Consider the following 19239-nt stretch of genomic DNA (forward strand, 5'->3'; position numbering starts at 1 on the left):
GGAAAGAAAAAAATTTGTTCTCTTCCTCTGACTGCAGGGGAGAGTTGGTTCTGCAGAGATGGAGTGCGTTTGTGTTTTTGTGTTTCTGGCTTATATAATAACCAATGTTAGAGGCTAAAAACAGCATGAGCTACCCTTCTCCTGGTGTGGCTCTGAAAACGGAAGGCATTGTTAAGAAGGATTCAAACCGAACATACCTATATGTTCAGCGAGCTGCAATGTTAGCTTCACTTAAAAACTGCCATTGTTGGATATGACTTTGTTCTCCACAGACTTTCTATTGCTGCTGGGCCTGAAATAAGATTAAGAAGAACAAATGGCATGTGTATGTACCCACACACACACACACACACACACACACACACACACACACAAACCAACACTGTCCTCATCTGGCCAGTGGGTTGAGCATGGTTGAATGTTATTATTGCGCAGGTGTGGGTCTTGTCCCTCAGGGTTCCATTAAAATGATGCCCCTCTCAATGGCGGCTCCATTTGCTCTTTAGATTTAACACAGGCCATATGTCTAGCAGGAGGCAAACAGCTGATAGGGTTTAATTGACAGAAATCAACATATTTGGTTGTGTGTGTATGTGTGTGTTGGTGTGCTAATGGTCGATGTGCTTTGGCATCAGGGGATCCCTTTAAAGGGTCAATTATGTATCAGAACAGAGTTGGGAATGAAAAGAAAAGAAAAAAGAAGGAGGGCAGCAGAGAAGAGACACAAAGGCCGACAGACAGTGATGTTCGTAGCAAGGAAAGAAGAGGAAATAATAATGGAAACACAGAAAACTGTCGCCGACTCAAAGCATAGTTTAGCATTGCAGGACATAACCCCGCACATCAGTGAATGAATATATTTCCTTTATTTTGGGGCTGACATTCTTGTCCATTCCAGGAACACTGCTGTGTACAGAGTGTTAGCTTCATGTTTCATCTAGCTTCACAGAGATGCTGCGTCTGACTGCAGTCAAATCATGTAAAATTACCTCTGTCACAGAACTGATTTAGACTCAGGAGGGGACCCAAAACATATGAGAATGTATCCACTGCCGGGCCCTCAAACTCAATCAAACCAGGCAAGACGCTGAAATAATGAGATTTGACGTAGCAAACCATTTTATGCTCATTTAACAGAAATATTTCTTGGATATATTTGGAGAACTAGAAGAATGGTTGAAAGTAGTTCTAAGTCATAAGGGATAGCCCAACATTAGGCTAACAGGCGCAACGCAATTAGCACATAAAACCTGTCAATGGCCCTCAATATCACAGCCCTCCAAGGAGTGGCAGACTTATAAAGCCTCCTGATCTATTACTACAAAGTGATTAATCCTCCCCACACAATGACCAGTCTTAAACTGGGCCTCTATATTATTAGGTAGCCCTATATGGCACTTTAGCTTTGCACTAATTAGCATTCAGATCAGGGAGCTGAGAGACAGCCCCTCCACCACAGAGGAAGGACACAGGATGAGATGGCGACACAGTGAAATGTCATTAACTTGATGTTAATTACTAATTAATGGGGCTATTTCATTTACATGTATCTCTGGCTCTCTGATGGGGCCTGCCTTTACTGGGTTACTCTTACCAGCCGACAAGTTGGGGGAGGGTTTATCTCCCCGCTCCCCTACACTCCCCTTACAGTGTTTCATCTCTGCTAATTAAATAGTGGGCCACTCATCATGATTATGTCTGCTTTTACAACACCATTTTTTGACAGTGAGAGCACTCCAGTAAGCGACTGACCACTTCTTTAGCACTGTGGCTGTTTTTGTATGAACTGTGCATTAAGAGCCAAATTCCCTGCCAACTCCACTCCACTCCACTGACTTCTATCTGACTTGTTACTTTCACTCACTTGTGACCCCTCCCTTTCTTTTCATTGCCACGCGGCAGCCACAAGCCACCCGTCTCCATGGCAACCTGAGCCGTTCGGTCCCATGAGAAAGAGTGGGTTGGGTTGACTAGCGTCTGGCCATTCACACGTGGGCAGTGCCAGCTAGCCAACATGGCACGCAGCATCCTGCCATATGGTGCCATCGCATACGTCCTGCTGGCCCGGACTCGGGATCTGGGCCTGTAGTGAGCCGATAGTGTGAACAGGACAGACCTGCACTAGAACCTGCTCAACAGCTGATCCACACACAGAATTGGCTATTGATGTACAGATAAATGGTTTTCAGCTTTGTGGTGGAAAACCCCTTTTTCATTCTGGTATGTAGTGCATGTAGGTGTGTGAAAATGTTAGTGGAATTATGGGTAATATTTACTGTGAGTTGGAAGTCATCTCAATGAAAACTTCAAAAGAGATCTTAAGAGAAGGCCTCCAGTCTACACACAGAAAATGTGAGTGAAGTGTTTGGAGGCTTGATGGCGCCATGTGCTCTCCTCATCACTGATACTGTGCTGCCTCTCTGTGGCACTACAGCGAAAATACATGCAGACAATGCAGCAGACCGAAAAGCACTCATCAATGCTGACAAAATATATTTTTATTCAAAGTTTATATATGATTTTAAATCAATAACATATCTCAAAAGCATTAGAATACTGCATTTTCTTGCAATAATGTTTTTCTCTTTATCATACATATCTTACACATTATTAAAAACTAATTGCCAGAAGGCTTTCAGGAACCTACAGTGAGATATGTTGGTGAACAGAACTCCAGCGAATTATCATGTAAATGTTTACGTTTTACAGGACATCAACACAGTAACTGAGAAAAAGGGGCTAGCGATGAACGTAGCTGTAAATAATGCACATCTGCTAAGGCGGGTTAAACATCTGAGGAATGTGTGGCATTGGTTTCCAAAAAAAATAAATAAATAAAAATGTTGAAGGCTGATTATTTTTGTAAAGCATTCTTATGTAAATAGACTTAATTGTGTATCTGAAAGGTCCAGGCATACACTTTTTTGTACAATCACTATAAAACATAGTGTATGTACAAATTCAAAAATGACGTGGATATCAGATTTCATTTTTGTAACCACTGACCATGGCACTGTAAGAAACATAACAGGCATTTCAGAAATTAGACATAATGTTCAGCCAAAAGATAAACTTCCAAGTGCATGTAGAAAACATCCAAGAAAACATGAGCCTATGTGCCTTTGTATGTAAATAACAATGACAAGTGACACAAAAGCAACTCCTGCAAAACAAGGCAAATATTAGCAATGTGCAATGATCAATGACACTGTGTGACCACAATGAGCACAACTTGCAGTTTTCTCATTGCTTTAAATTAGGCACAAAAATAATAAATGCATAGATTTAAAAAAGGTACACATGTCAAGTAAGCATCTCGATTGGACGTGAAATGTAAAACAGAAATGCTACGGAAAATCATTTCAACATTCAGTCAGAACTGTGCAGCTAACTTGCTGTTGCTACAGACTTTGCAGTAATATTACACCAAATCTTCTCCAGCTCTTCAACTGAACTGAACCCAAGACATGATTTGTAATCCTCTCACCTGCCCTGCAACATTCATTATGACAGTGTGTAACATGGAGACTATGGTATTTAAAGTTGCCTTAATGAGCCAGAGGGTGAAAACACTGTCTGACACCAGCATGACAAGTGAATGTGATTCCTCCTCTGCTAACGAGCTCCTTCCCAAATACTGACATCACTTCCTGTCTAGATGCTAGGTAACAATGATGTTAAGTGTGATAATGAGGGTGGAAGTGAATATATGGACAAGTTTCTTTCTACCAATGTCTCTTTAGACTGAAAAGTGCAGGTCAGAAAGGAAGAAAAGGTGAGGACAACTATTGGCTTTTCCATACTGCATCAGATTTTGATAACTAACTGATTTTCTATCATCTTAGCTGATATGTTACTTTTTCTGTTATCTAACTGAATATATTTTTTCTCTCAAAAACATTTTTGAAATGGACAAAGGGAATCAATAAGCCATATAAATATATAAGTTCACAAAATAATTAGGTGAGGTATTTCTATTACATGCAATCACATAGAAATAAAATAAAAATAATTAATAACCTTTGGTCTCCTGACTCCAAAGATATTCTTCAGGACAACAATCAGGGAGAATGTACTCATTCAAAACCGTGTTGAAATAAAGCATGACCCGCTCCGAACTGTAAAGATAAGATGAGCTTGTAACCATGGGGATGGGGACCGTAGAAGGTAAATCGTACAGGACATTAGAGTGCCTGCCAAGTAATTAGTGGCTGGGTAATGAGGTGTCACTCAGACAGTTCTCTTAGAGATGGGTGAGTAGGGCATAGTAATAAAAGACTCTAAAGGACTCTCCCTGCGTCAAAAACACCGCCTCCCCCATTCCCGCAGGGTAAGAACCCACCACCTTGGTCTGTCACAGCTGTCAGAGAGCTCCTGAGACTAACACATCCATCATTCTCACAGCTCCTTCGGTACACACACAAAAAAGTGAGCTACTGCTTTTTCGGATAACCATCTCTGCGACTTAAGTAACGCATTCTGTAACAAGCGTAAACAGTAGCCAAGCAACTGTGTGACCACCATCTGCTGCACGAGCTGGGATCTGGAGGTAGTTTGGTCCTCCTCCCTGAACTCACACAGCATCCACTGACACGGCTGTGTTTTTGTAGGATTCAACTCGATAAGATTTTTCAGTGACATTGTGCAGACAATGCTGTGTGCTTTTCAGTAACTGTTGCAGTTCTTCCCTCAACCAGACACGGATCCAATCCAAAGTTTCCCCGATGTTATATGCAGGCTTTATCCAAGTGCTGCTCCTTTGGCCAGTTCTCCAACACGGATAATGTCCTAGCTGCTGGTTGCCCAAGGTCACCTCTTCCTTGGGAATAGCACCCTTGTCCATCTGATGACTACTGATTTAAATGTGAATGTTGTGGTGGCGCACCTTGCTAGAGTCAATGTCGACCCGGCGGGCCTCAGCGAAAGCCAGGAAGGTGCAGAGGCCCAGCAGGTTGACTGTGGTGATGAGGGCAAACACAGACGCCCACGAGCCTGTGGCCTCAATGAGATACCCCGAGAAATACACCATTAGGACCCCTGTACAGGAAGACACACATACACACACACGGTCACCATTAATAGCATATTATCACAAAAAACAGCACACACTAGCTTCCATGTGGTAGTTCAGTTCGGTTTTCCACAGAGGAGGCGTCACAGCCCACTCAACGTCCCTCACAGGACCACTAACTGTCATCCTCTGTTCCCTGTATTATTCATCTGACACAAACTCAATCATGCTCCCTTGATGAAATATGCATCGCATACAGGAGCCATCATGACTGACAGGGGGAGCATCAGCTTAAAGTTTTAATTTAGGGACGTGAATTAATTATTTCACCTGATAGATTGTTAAAGGCAAAAACAATAATTTAGCAGCTGCTGGTGAAAGATTCATCACAGATGTTTGTTCTCAATGTCTCACCTGAGAAAGCACCGCATGTATTCATAACACCTGTAAAAGAAATGCAGATACACACATGTAAAATTGAAAACTTCATTAAAATTTCACAAGTGGTTTAAAAAAATTATCAGTTAGGTCACTGCTAAATGGTTTTATATTAATTAAAATTTTAAGAAAAAGTTTTCAGTAATTTTGGAAACATTTCTTTAAACTTACCAAATAATGCTCCAGCACAGGAAGGAGCAAGATCTTGGACATTTACAGACACGCCGCTGTAAAAGACATGTCATAAACCGCTTTATCTTATACGGCGATAAACTGACTGACTGCATTCTGAATTGCATCAAAGTGAACCCACTAATCAGCCGGAAAAATCACAGCCATAAAAAGATTAGAACCACATCAGGAGAGAAAATACATGTCTGTGGCCAGGAAACCTATCATGGGCATCTTATATTCTGTTCCCAGCCTGCAATCATCGACTGTATCTACATTTGTCTTCGCATAAATTGTACAAGTTTGGAACCTGAAAAAAATATACTGTATATATAAATTTTCTTTCTGAGGAAGTAAGCTCATTACTCTGAGCATCAGTTGGAGACATATTAAAAATATTACAACTAAATCTTAAACATAAGAAGTGTTTTTACAGCACTTATAGTATTAAACAAGTAACTAATAAATATATAATATCATAACACTATTATGTTGTAAAATGACAATATAAAGCAAAGTGACTAAGAGGAAATAAATATCAGGAAAGTGACATGTACTGTATATCAATACAATATTAAAAATCCATATAGGGGAAAAAAAAAAAGGAAGAAAATTTAAATATAAAATCATGGGGGATATTTACAACAAAAAATGCACCAGATAAAAAAAAACACAGCAAACTGAAAGGTCCTGCAGTGTCAGAAGGTCCTGCAACACCACAAACTCATTACTTCCTCATACTTGTGGTCATGGGTTCACATTCTTTGGTTTTATCGACAAGTAGCACCACACCCACAAGTGTTTACCCCGCCTCACTTAGTATGCAATCCTGCACTTATTTTGGCATAAAGTGAAGGACATACACTCACAGTTGAGAAGATAAGTGTTGAGTGTTTTTGGAAATTATTTAGCCATTTATTTTAGAGTTCAAGTACATATTAATGAGCTGTTTTTTTTGTTTTTTTTTTAGCAGGTATGATCCCTTCCAGGACAAATAAGGAATAACCAGGTCCTGCTTTTTGCAATTTTCCCGAAGTGGTTGAAGCAAGGCTGCACGACACAAAGAAATTCAATGAGGCTGCTATGTAGTGCTGTCCGCATAGAGATGGAAATGAATGTAATGGTTTCAAATGGTATCACCAAGTGGAAGCATACAAAGCGGCAATACAAAACATAACATTGACAAACTGACTCTTGGGGAACAGCACATTTAAATCTAAAAGAAAAAGTTTTTTGTTTCAGGGCCAGAGATCGAGTGTGAGGACATTGTGGGTGCCAGTACCTGTGACTGAAGGTGGTGAGGCCCATGGTGGCAGACACAAATGCTACAGCCCAGGGGAAGGTGGTGTTGCCACACAGAAGAAGGGTAAACACACTGGACACACCCATGGAGAAAAACTAACAGAAGGATGAATGCACACAAAAACACATAAATCAAAATCTTACAGAATTCATTATGTACAAGAGTCAAGAGGACATTCATACACTGTGTATGAGTGGAAGAAAATCCACACAACGAGACTATACAGGTTTACATATACACAGAATAACAAGGTGAGTGTCAAATATTGTACCTGCATCAACTTCCTCACTGAGGCTGTATCAAAGCCTGAGGAGATCAAAAGAGAAATTAATAGGCAGTTATACAGTTATCAATAATAAACTACATTTACAAATGATTCTGATATCAGCTCCTTGGTTGCTGTACCTTGACTGATGAGGTGGTCAGACAGGCAGCCACTGAAGAGGGATGAGGGTATGGCCACGAACCAAGGAATGACATTGAACACCCAACCCTGGAGGGACGACACATTTTTTTTGTGTGTGGGTGAACTTGACCAGAAACTGCAGGGAACTTTGTGTGTTCTGTCATTTTGTTAGGTCGTTTTCATCATCACTTTTCATCTAGTGCCGCCAGCAGTACAAGATTTTTATTGATCCAGTGAAAAACCACATCTTCCACATAGATTGGCACAGTATTATGTACAGATATTTGTGGTTTACAGAAGATCTAGTCATAATGACTTTTCTTCTAGCGCCACCATCAGGTCAAAAATCTTATTTTTCCTGTGCTTTGGTTTATGACCAGATACCTGCAAAACTATTAACATTCCCATGAGCCTCAGCTGTATTTATAAGCAAATGTTATCATGCTAAACTAAGCTGGTGAACCTGGTAAATGTTATAGTTGCTTAACATAGGCATATTAGCCGCTAGCTTTTGTGAGCAAGTTAGCATTCTGGTTACAAGCAGTTACCCCAGAGCATGGCGGTGCCTGTGTATAGCCTCACAGAGCAAAAGGAATGGCTGTACACTTAGTCTTGCTAAATAAAGGTGTACTCTTTCTTAATCTTAACCCTCATGGCTCCTGTGATTCTAATGTCAAATACGGGATCAAGAGGAGGGAGAAAAGGTAGCGTGTTTACCTTCGCATCAGGGAAAGTGTCTTTAAAGAATGTTGGCAGCCACGACAAAAGAGTGAAGAAGGTGCTCGCTGTGCAAAGGTGTGTAACGATCACAGCACTGGTCAAGGAATGATGAGAGACAAACAGTCAAAATAAGTGTATTGCAAATACATTTACATTTACCAAAGGTTGTTTATTAACAAAGACAGCGTGCTATTTGTTTGAGCACTGTCTCGCTGATTTGACAGAAACTTGGTCCTGTACAGCTTGTTTGACATCTATTGTTCTCTTTTCTGAATCATATCTGTGTTAAGGCAAGCAGCATGTGGTTGAAAGCATGAAGAGATTGGGAATATATTAATCCCAAAGCCATCAAACTACCTTCTGATCTGTTACTCTAAAGGTGGATCAGACACATCAAATAAAACCACAGAGGTTCTTCCTGTCAGAAAATGGAGCATATCAGTTGTATTACAGTATATAAATATCTAAGCCATGGGGAGAGACTGGAAGGACATGGAAGAACTCAATACCAGAGACATTAACAGACAGCAGAGGCAACCAGAGACCCGCTGCTCTCCAATCTGGTACAAATAAAAGCTGGATCTGAGTCCACAGAAACAGCTGTATTACAGAAACTCACTTACTAAATTATGATCCGTCAAGACTCAGATATGCTTTTGTACATTTCTACATTCTTCCTCTTAAATTATTCTGCTAAATTTCTAATTTTCTAGATCAGCCGCTAACTCATATTTCCACAGTTAAAAAGCACAGGCGATAAAGTGGAATTTCAGAGTTTGGATGTAGCTCTAATACAGCCACAGGGTTATAATAGAACTTCCTGACTCGAGCTCTGCAAACTAGTTGCTCATTCATCTGAAAATGAGAATAAACAAGCAGCTATGCATATGGACGAAAGGGGGGTGCAAAATAAAAGCACACGCACACACAGGGGCTTGCAAATGCACTCACACACCCACACGCATGCACACTTGCTTTATCGTTATCTCACCAGACTGCAGGTTGTTTGAGGAGCCGCAACCAATGTCTCTTGGACAGTTTGGATTGGGGCCCACCACTTCCCAGGGACTCCAGGGTGATGATAGGCCCTGCAAAAACAGATGAACACAGGCACGTGGGCATACAAGAGGACACTGACTCCAATTAAACAAATAAGCAGTTACAAGATAGGAGCGTGCTGTGACACAGCAGATACTGTCAGCACGGTTAAACAGTCCCTTGCCTTCTCCTTTGAGTAGATACTTCCACATGCAGTAGGCCCACATGACCGAGAGGAGACCAGAGACATAGAAAACGCTCTCCCAGCCATACAGGTCCAACATGAGGGAGCCAGCCCCTCCTATCACCAGAGTGCTGAAAAAAAAAAAAAAAAAAAAAAAAAAAAGGTCACAACAAGACATGAGAAGTCACACAAAAACACCTCTTTTAACAGCATGTTTCAGCATAGGTAAGTGCTTGATTAGGGACATACATGGCATGACGTGAGCTTAAAAAGTAAGTCTCAGTATAATAAAACTGTCGACATCTGGTTACAGATATAAAATTAATATTTCTAATCGTTAAAAGGTATTAGAAGTGTTTGTGGGATCCCAACAGTGATATTCTAGTGAGAAACACTCGTCCCATTCCCACGATTCCCTGTTTATTACGTAACGCTTGACTCACCCCAGGTAGGAGCCACTACCCACGGTGCTCATGAGGAAGCCTCTCTCACTTTCCACCACCTTTTGAGAGCAGAGACTCGCGAGAGAAGGGTAATGAACTCCTAAGATCATGACAGAAAACACATTCAGACAATGTCCCAAAACGAGCGGCAGTGAGAGCAGGATTTTTAACCACCTCATCACACAAAACAAACATATGAATCTGAGGGGGAAATGGAGTTTTTGCGCTATACAAATAATATGGCAAATTATTAAGCAGGTGCTGAATGAATTGTAATCCAGAAATAGCAGCACCTGTGTTTTTGTAACAAGAGCTTGCTTCCAAAAATAAAGACAAAGACACACCTAAATCAACCCCGCCTATGTAGACCATTCATCTGTGATCACAAGCAAGACAAACAAATGCTAAAGTAAAGATGGTGAATGGCGACAATGTTGTAATTTATACTGCCACCAACAGAGGTCTATAAATGTCATATGGTTACTGAATAAATGCGATAAATGCATGGTCATCCGTTTCTTCTTTAGATAACATGCAAATTTAAACAGTTTTCCATTTTACAGTCCAAACAGTCTTGAGCAAAAGGCCTGAGACGCAACATAAAAACTAGGCTACAGATCAAAGTGAGCAGAACCTGGTATTTCCTGCTGTGATCAAACTTGAAGTATGAAAAAGTTCAATAATTTGACAGCGTTTTCAATTTCAATTTGTTGTCTTTCCGGTGAATACAAGCAAAACACGTCAGTTTTAGCTCTTGCAGGGCTTTAAAGAAAATGGGTTTCATGAGAGAATGTAAATCAAAGTATCAAATAAGAGACATTTAATCGTTAAAGATCAAGAAATGCGCTTAACTGACTAGGATTTTTATCATGCGTCTGTGCGCTTTCATGATGTCTGCCTGTATCTGATTACCCAACACAGATAGTAAGATGTAGGATATAGAGCTGCGTAGGAGATGACACTGCAACCAAACTGTTTCTTGTGAATACCTGGTATAGTGTCGTGCTCCTTGTAAGTTTAAGACCATTTATTTTATTCATTTGATGGGTGACAAGTGTGATTTTTTGAAATCAATCAATCAATCTGACAGTTACTGGGAGCGAGGAACTAAGACCCATGGGAGAACTAAAACAGCAGACTTTTTGAATAAGTTGAATAATTTCGTCCTTCCAGACCTTGAAAAAGGTGTTGACCAATCTCTGGAAAGAGCAATTATATTTCATCACCGACCTAATCTGAAGTTGTGATCGATTCTGGCGCGCTATCCATCTCACCTTGCAACAGGCCCATGAGGAAGCGGGCCAGTGTCATGGAGAGGATTGGCTGGGAACAGAAGTGGGCCAGGATGGGGGTGAAGGCTGTCATCGACCCCCAGGCTGCCGCAGACAGCAGGAGGACCTTCTCACCTCCCACCCTGTAAACACAGAATACAGACAGAGTGCATTAGCTTTGAGAGGACACTTGACTTTGATATCTTGAGGACTTGTCATACTAGTGAAAGTACATAATCAGCTCTTTGTAGCAGTGTGTGCCTACAAGAGTTAACACAGAGAAAAAATGTATTCACTACTTTATCTGTCCAGAGTGAGCTTAAATAACTGGGCCGTTTTGCGTCATTGTCAGTAATGTTCTCATGCAAATGACTCTTGATGAGCTGGAAGCTAAAACAGGTGCAAACTGAGAACCGGTGTCACTGTCAACATTCATAATCACAGCATACATCTGTGCAGACAAAACAAAGAATTCCATGCCCTCAAACCACTATTATCTCACAACGCAACAAAAACTTTTCCCACCTGTCACTGACGTAGCCTCCGAACACTTGGGTGAAGCAGTAGCCCCAGAAAAAGCTGCCCAGCACCATGCCGGACTCCCTCTTGGTCCAGCTGAACTGCTCTGCCATGCTGACGGCGCAGATGGGCATCGCCACACGAGCGCAGTAGAGGAGGCATGTCCCAAGCAGCAGCACCACCGTCCATACCCTCGCCACTGGCCTGCACAGGAGGAGGATGGATTGAGTTATTTGAGTTTGGTTGAACAAAGGCAACATGTGGGGACAAACTTTGGACTTCAAAAGTTGACAGGGGATTGCTTATGTAACTGGGATGGGGGGGTTACTTTGCTCAGTTTGGTTGCCCACCATTCAGTATTGGTTTAAATGGCAGTTTTACATCTTAAGTCCCTAATAGCAATAACATTTTATGATCATTTCTTTTTCATAAAGGAAGTGGGACTTACTTCCTTCTTTATAAAGCGTGTGGCCTAAGTAGCAATGCAACTACATCTTAAGAGCATTGAACCATGAAACGCCATGGATGATACGTGTCATTTCACCAGCAGATACAGAGGCACTTCAGCTACAACCAGCCCCTGTCTCCGTATTGCTGAGGCAGGACCTTAAGGGTTATAGGGCAAAGAGTTACTTTAAAGTACCAATATTGATTTAGGTTCTTATTTGGGAGCCACCTGGGGAGATTTGTTAGGCTGCTGAGTTGCTAAGACATGTGTAAACACGACAAACTGTCAGCACTGTTGAATGTACACGTATCTTGTAGAGGTTAAAAAAAGATATTACCTTGGCCAGTTGGTGTTGTGTTCAGCCCACTTCTTGTGACATCCAGGGGCTCCGATCTTATCAGACGGATGGTTTTCCTTGTGACAGACCAAATCTGGACTATAGTTCTTGCCATATTTTTGAATAACTGCCATTCAACGAGAGGTAACGGCAGCCTCCTTCCAACCGCTTCGACTATTTACTTTCAATCTCTTCCCCCGCCGTCGATCAGTCAGTGAGAAAAGTAAACGTATAGAGAAACACCAGCCTTCTTACAAAGTATTTGCACAATCATATCTCGGATTTACGTCATTTATAGCCATAACCTGAAGGACTGGACTAACAGGGACAACAGGCGACGGTTCGCGGAACTGAGCTAGAGGAGGGAGACTGTTTTTCCTGATGCCCTAGGAGGAGTAATCCACGTGTCAGTTTTTCTCCCCAGCCTCCTCCAGCCAGCCACGCAGTTCTTCTTCTGATCGGTAGGGTTCATCAGGAAGTGATTTAGTCTTTTTCAAACCAGTCTTCAGCTGCCTAGTCAGCCGTTTCAGCCATTACTGTATCACACAACACACCAGAGAGACGCCTCTGGCTGTGCCCCCCACCTCCCTCACCCACCTCCCTCACCCTCCTTTCCAATCATGACGGTGCAATACAGAAGATGTACCAGTGACTCGTCTATGGGAGCATCGTTAGAGCAGCAGGACGTGCTGTCCTTACTGACCTGCCCTTGCCGGATGAAGACGTGATAGTGCCCGTGCTGAGAAGCTGCTGCTGCTGCTGCTGCTGGGCAGAGATATGCGCAGTGCCTACAAGGCTGTTTTTAATGGTCCGTCTGCCCCTGGCTGTTTGAGTTAGAAGGCAATCGTTACATAATACTCTGCATTCAACACAACTTTTAACAGCCCCCCCCTTACAGTGTGTGGTGGTAGAAGAAGTACCCACGTCCTTAAGTTAAAATAGCACCACAATGTAAAATCCTGCATTATACAGTGGCAAAGGAAAGTAAGTGAACCCCCTGGAGTTACTTCCCTCCTAAAAAAATATGGTCAGACCTTTATCCAATTATGAACAAACGCAATCTATTTTAACTGATAGCAATGGCTTTAACAATCAAACCAGGAGTCCAATCAATGGAACCAGATTGGAGGTGTGGGTTAGAGCTACTCTGATGTGTAAAAGAAATACTTAAACATTTTGAGTTTGCTATTCACAAGAAACATGCTGATGTGAACCATTCCTCCCAAAACAAGAGGTCTCAGAAGACTTATGATCAAGAATTGTTGGTTTGCATAAAGCTGAAAGGGTTTAGATATTCATCAGTCCACAATCCGATGAACTGTCTATAAATGGAGACGGTTTAGTTCTGTGACTATTCTCCCTTGAAGTGGGCGCCCAGCTAAGATGACTCCAAAAGCACAACGCAGAATGATCAGTAACTTGACAAAGAATGTCAGAGTAAATCAAACCTTATTGGAGCTGGTTAAAATCTCTGTTCACAAGTCTAACATTCGCAAAAAAATTAAAAAAATATATCACATACATGGCTGAAGTTTGCCAAAGAGCAGTTTGACACTCTACAACACCACCGGGAGAATGTTTTGTGGACTGATGAAACTAAAGTTGAATTGTCTGGGAAGAACATACAGCACTGAAGGGAACGGCATACCAACATGAAAACATCATCCCAAAGCTGAAGTACAGTGGAGGGAGCATCAAGATTGGGGGTTTTGCTGAATCTGAGCCTGGACAGCTCGCCATCATCGAGGAGAAAATGAATTGCCAAGTTTATCAAGGTATCTTACAGGATAATGTCAGGGTGGCTGTCCACCTGCTGGAGCTCAGTAGAAGCTGGGTGAAGCAACAGGACAATGACCCTAAACATCGAAGTATATCTACCACAGAATGACTTCAAACAAAGAAAATCCACCTGTTGACGTGGCCCAGTCAGAGCCCAGAGAGAGGCTGCGAAATGACCTGAAGCTGAGCCGCTCACACCAGACATCCTAAGAATATGGCTGAGCTGAAGCAGTTCTGTATGATGGATGGTTCAAAATTCCTCCTGAACACTGTGCAGGTCTGATCCGCAGCTACTGAAAACACTAGTTTGAGGTTATTGGTGCCAAAGGAGGTTTGACCAGTTGTTAAATCCAGGGGGTTCACTTACTCTTTCCACTAGCACCATGAATGTTTAATGGCTGTGTTCATTCAAGATACAAAAAAGTATAATTTATTATGTAATATTAGCGTAGGGACACTATGTCTATATTTGTGACTTAGACGGAGATCAGATCACATTTTATGATCAATATTTTCAGAAAACGAGGTCATTCCAAAGGGTTCACATACTTTTTCTTGCCACAATATAATTAGGTTTTTTGGTTTTGGTTTTGTATTTCCTTGTGGTCATTTTGTGATTTTTAACTGAGATCTATGACTTTCAAACAAGAAATATTTCCATTCATAGAAAACCTGCCTGCACACTGACAAAAAGTGAAAGGGACCAAATGCCTAAATTTCTTGACTTTAAATTGTCTGATACTATTCTTAGTGTTTTTAATAAGGTAAAATAATAATATTTTATTACAGAACAAATGGCATGATGAAGATATTTATAGGCAAAGCTGCATGATGAATGCACAAACAAACATTCTGTTACACAGGTTTAGTGTGTGTGGAGATGGAATGAAGATGTTGATGAAGAAGTGAAGAGCATATTGCACACCCCTCTATACTGCACACCTGTGGTCATGCCACAGAAAAGCAAGCATGTGGGGACTTCAAGTATAGCTTATGATGACGCCATGACAATATTATGTAGTGCAAGTGAAATGTTTGTGGCTGCAGGAGTCAATACTTTACAAACCATTTTAAGAAATTTCATTTATTTTCCAGTTTAGTGACTCTGAAAATAAAATCACTCTGGCTTATCAAACATGAGGTTTAGTACTACATACCACCAATCCCAGCTGTGGAGGCACTAGGACAGTTGATTTATACTACATTAAAACCATGTTGTTCTGTTGTGCTTTTGTAATTAATTTATTCTTCGTCTTTTATCTGGAATCCTGAGTCTGTAATGAGGTGTGATTGATTGATTGTCACTAGTTCCTTTACATGAAAAACAGTTGATAACCTTACAAAATATAATGCAGTTACAGTGGAAATACCCAACAGTATGAGAAGTCCTTTAAACTAGCTCCACCTACACCAGTTATTACAGTAAAATACTACCTACACATTCATGCATCAGTAATGTTTTTGTTTGTTTGTTTAGTGAGTTCACAGTGACCTTGACCTTAGCCCACCAAAACTGAATCAGTTCACCTTTGAGTCCGAGTGAATGTTTGTGGACAATCTGAAATTCCCTCAAGGTGTTATTGAGATATTGCGTTCACGAGATTATGACTTCAAAATTGTATGTAAGTGCATGTACTTAATTTCAGGGTTACTTAATGGACTGACTTTTAAATTTGCAGAATTAAAAACACATCAAGCTCTGAAGTCCTTTATGACTTGCCCAGTTTAAAAATTCACTTTTATTGCAAAATAATATACCAGCAAAAAAAAAAAGCACATCAAATTTTGCAAAAGAGCTACTTATTCCATACATGTAAATAATCCATCTGTAAAAGTATCTCCATGTCTGTGACATAGATTTATCCATTCACATCTTTTAATATGATCTGTGATATTTTATAACAATATGAAACTGCAGCTGCCTTTAAGCTTGCACAGTCACTGAACGCTGCAAAGTCTATAGCACTCCCGGAATCTTGTCTTGTCTTACCTGTTCATTGCTACCGTGATGTATAGTTGAAAGTTTATTCTTGTCTTTGTTATTGTTGAATTTTTTTGTAATGTTTTAAACAATAACGCAATATGATTCCAAAGTTGAATTTAACTTTCAAAGTCACAGTATTTTCAAATATCCCAAGTATATTGTTTTGGCTATTGCCGTTACATAGAGTACTAGCTAAGAGGCTACTAGCTGAAATGTGTATGTTTTGTAAGGAAAAAGTATGTTCATTTGAGGCAGTGCACACTCAGCCAACCATTTTCCCTGAACATCAAACCCCTTCTAAGTGGTCAGACAGAAAGTGACAGCCTAATTTAGGCTTTATTCACTTCCTCCTATGCCAACAACTTTCCCTGCCAACAGACAGAAAAACTAGTGTAACTGAAAATACTAATTTTACATAAACAAATATGTAAATTATAATACCAAGTAAAATAATGGTATGCGTGTTATTTTAGTGTGAGGTCATTTTAAGATGCCATCAATCCAGTTTGCACATTCTACTTTACTGAAGTATCAAAAAGCAACCCTTACAAAAAGAAAAGGTTGTACTCTACATGAGTCAGTTTGTTGGGGTATAAATAGATAAAGGAAATGTGTCCATTTTATAATGCTGTGTTATGCTTTCACTGTGGGTCCTTATTTAGGGTCTTCGATGGTTCCTTTGCTGAGGTCTGTCATTTTGGGATACTTCACTTTCTTTTGGTCAAGTTCATTTTGAGCCCACAGCAGTAGTTTCAGGAGCTTGGCCAGCTTAGGTGTTGACTCTCTGTTTTCATAATCTAGCACACACTGATTCACTTCACTCCACACCTGAAAGACAGAGGCACATACATGTTATTGCTTTGAATACTTTCACTATTGTGAACTTCACCACAGTGGATCATAGTTAATATGTTGCACTCTCATTAGGTTGTGGGACTCACAGGAGATAATTTTAAGATAAAATCACCACCTCGTGGTTACATGCCTCTGCTAACCAGTCCAGTTGCTCTTTGTTTTCCAGTTGCATGCATGTTCCTGATAAATTGTGATCACAAGAACATGAGTCCACTGTGACCTCAACCTTTGACCATCAAAATATAATCAGTTCATCATTCACATTCAAATTTGAAGGAATTCCCTCAACCACAATAGTGGTTCCGTGTTCAGGAGAATGGGATATACGGACATACAACCCAGAAACATAATGTTTCTGGCCACGACTGTTGCCAGCACAGAGGGATAAAAAGGAGCACAGGCTGAGACATCCTGACCTTTGGTCCCCTATATGGGTCAAGAACAGTTGATACTACAATTCCCATAATTCAACACAATAACGTCATTCTAATCCTTCCGGTTTGGTAAATGCCCACATCGTTCATCGTACTCCAAATCCAGAATTTGTAACAACCCTTCTGTCCAAAATTGAAAATCTCAAATCCAATCCGAGATAACCCTGTTGACATCATCAGTGTTATTTTCTCAGACTCTAAAAGCTCCCTTTAGAATTATAGAAAATTAGAAACAGCTGTTTTCATAGGATGGGTATTGCTCCTTCTGACAACAAAATAAATCAGGGAATTCATATGTAATTGATTTGATAATTAAGAAAATGAAAATAACATGAAAAATGTTGACATGGTTGAAAAACCATCCTAAAACTACAGCATAATTTTTAAGTAATCTATTCCATGTGAGATGTGAATATATATAGAGCATATTAGTGAAAAAGAAGGGCGAAGTTCAAGACAAAATTAGTAGGGATTTTAATAATACACTTTGACTCTACCTTTTGTCTCTGCATCATATTGAGCAGATCTCCGAAAGGTGACTCCTCGGGGTTGTCGAATGCCAGCAGGGCCAGAGTCCTCTCCATCTCGGTCAGACATTCACGGCTCTCCTCCCCCTGCTCTGCTAACTGAGACTGGGCAAATTCCAGGGCAGCTTCAGTCTCCCTCAAACGAATCAGCTCGATCAGATGCTGCTGCTGCAAACACACACATACAGAACAAAAGTAAGACGTACAGTACAACTGACATTTCCAAAAGTACAAAGCCGAGGTGTCTGCACTGTGTTTTACTTTACCTGTAGGTGAAAGTAGAGGTAACGGTTGGTATCCAGCAGTTCTGGGTGCAGACTGTTGATCAGTGCAATGGCATCCTGGATCTGTCCCTTCAGGATCATCTCTCTGATTTTAATTCTTTCATCTAGGGAATCCAAATCCACACTTGGTTCTATTCCAGACTCCATCCTGAACTTCTCCGCTGCCTCCTTGAAGCCCTCTATTGAACAAAAACCGTGATGAAATCCTGCGCATTCCACATTTAAATACCACGCTCAAATTATCTTTATACACAACTTAGAGCGAACTTTACGTAATAAAAAAAAAGATCCTTCACCTGTCACCAAGTAGTTCATAATGAGCCTGTTCATATCAGCCCTCTGAATGTGGACATTGTTGAGTTTATCCATCCACTCTTCCCTTGTTATATCCTCCGGCTTCTCTGCATAACTCATTATGATAATATCCTAAAGGAGTACAGAATGGTTATCTTGTCAGTTAACAAAATTAAATTTTAAACTCACGGTAAGAACAATTATATAACGTTATAACCGTTTCGGCAATTTGTTATTCAATTTGACAGCAACACGGCACCGGAAATCCTAAGTCACAACATTTGGGGCCTTCGATGAAAAACACAACATTGAAGCCTGAATTTCGTCAACACGAATGAAAACAAAGACAACTTCCGCCTTTCTGTGCATTTATATCGAACACAAACATCCGGAACGAGTGCTGTTCTATTTTATTGTCTTCTGTAGGTATGCATCTACAACGCCAATCAAATATAATGGTTACTTTATTCACAATACCTGAAAATTTTGTTGCTACTTCCCAGCAGTAGCTAGCTAGCTAGCGGAGGGGAGCCTCTTTTGCTTCTTCTTCTTCTGCTTCCTCTGCGCATTTCCGGGACGGTAACCTACATGCTATGTGCACACCGCTGCCCCCTACAGTAAGACAATTGTGTGACTATTTGAGATCTGGCACTTTTTTTCTACTTGTATATTCCTTTTATGTTATTTTGGTGTGTCAACATTTTAAACCTGTTGTTTTTTTTCCTTTCAACAATAACTATTTTTTCTATTATTGTCTATATGTAATTGATGTTTAATTGTACCCTGTGGATAA

The 19239-nt window shown here is 40.7% G+C and overlaps 2 protein-coding genes across 2 annotated transcripts; both read right to left on the reverse strand.

The window, feature by feature from the left end:
• Positions 1-2480: 2480 nt before the first annotated feature.
• slc17a9b (solute carrier family 17 member 9b) lies at positions 2481-12873 on the reverse strand. Its single transcript, XM_056385139.1, has 13 exons — positions 12290-12873; positions 11511-11708; positions 10989-11128; positions 9715-9814; positions 9272-9402; positions 9041-9137; positions 8047-8143; positions 7329-7416; positions 7195-7229; positions 6903-7018; positions 5621-5676; positions 5426-5455; positions 2481-5037 (listed from the first exon to the last, which is right to left on the reverse strand). The coding sequence occupies exons 1-13, from the start codon at positions 12421-12423 to the stop codon at positions 4859-4861; spliced, it is 1401 nt and encodes a 466-aa protein (XP_056241114.1). The 5' UTR covers positions 12424-12873; the 3' UTR covers positions 2481-4858.
• Positions 12874-15788: 2915 nt separating this feature from the next.
• Positions 15789-19047, reverse strand: LOC130175568 (glucose-induced degradation protein 8-B homolog). Its single transcript, XM_056386138.1, has 5 exons — positions 18924-19047; positions 18449-18578; positions 18135-18331; positions 17839-18036; positions 15789-16880 (listed from the first exon to the last, which is right to left on the reverse strand). Exons 2-5 carry the CDS (start codon positions 18564-18566, stop codon positions 16707-16709), a joined length of 687 nt encoding a protein of 228 aa, XP_056242113.1. The 5' UTR covers positions 18567-18578; positions 18924-19047; the 3' UTR covers positions 15789-16706.
• Between the last annotated feature and the right edge of the window lie 192 nt (positions 19048-19239).

The sequence above is a fragment of the Seriola aureovittata genome, chromosome 9, assembly GCF_021018895.1.
Source record: "Seriola aureovittata isolate HTS-2021-v1 ecotype China chromosome 9, ASM2101889v1, whole genome shotgun sequence".
Taxonomy (NCBI): domain Eukaryota; kingdom Metazoa; phylum Chordata; class Actinopteri; order Carangiformes; family Carangidae; genus Seriola; species Seriola aureovittata.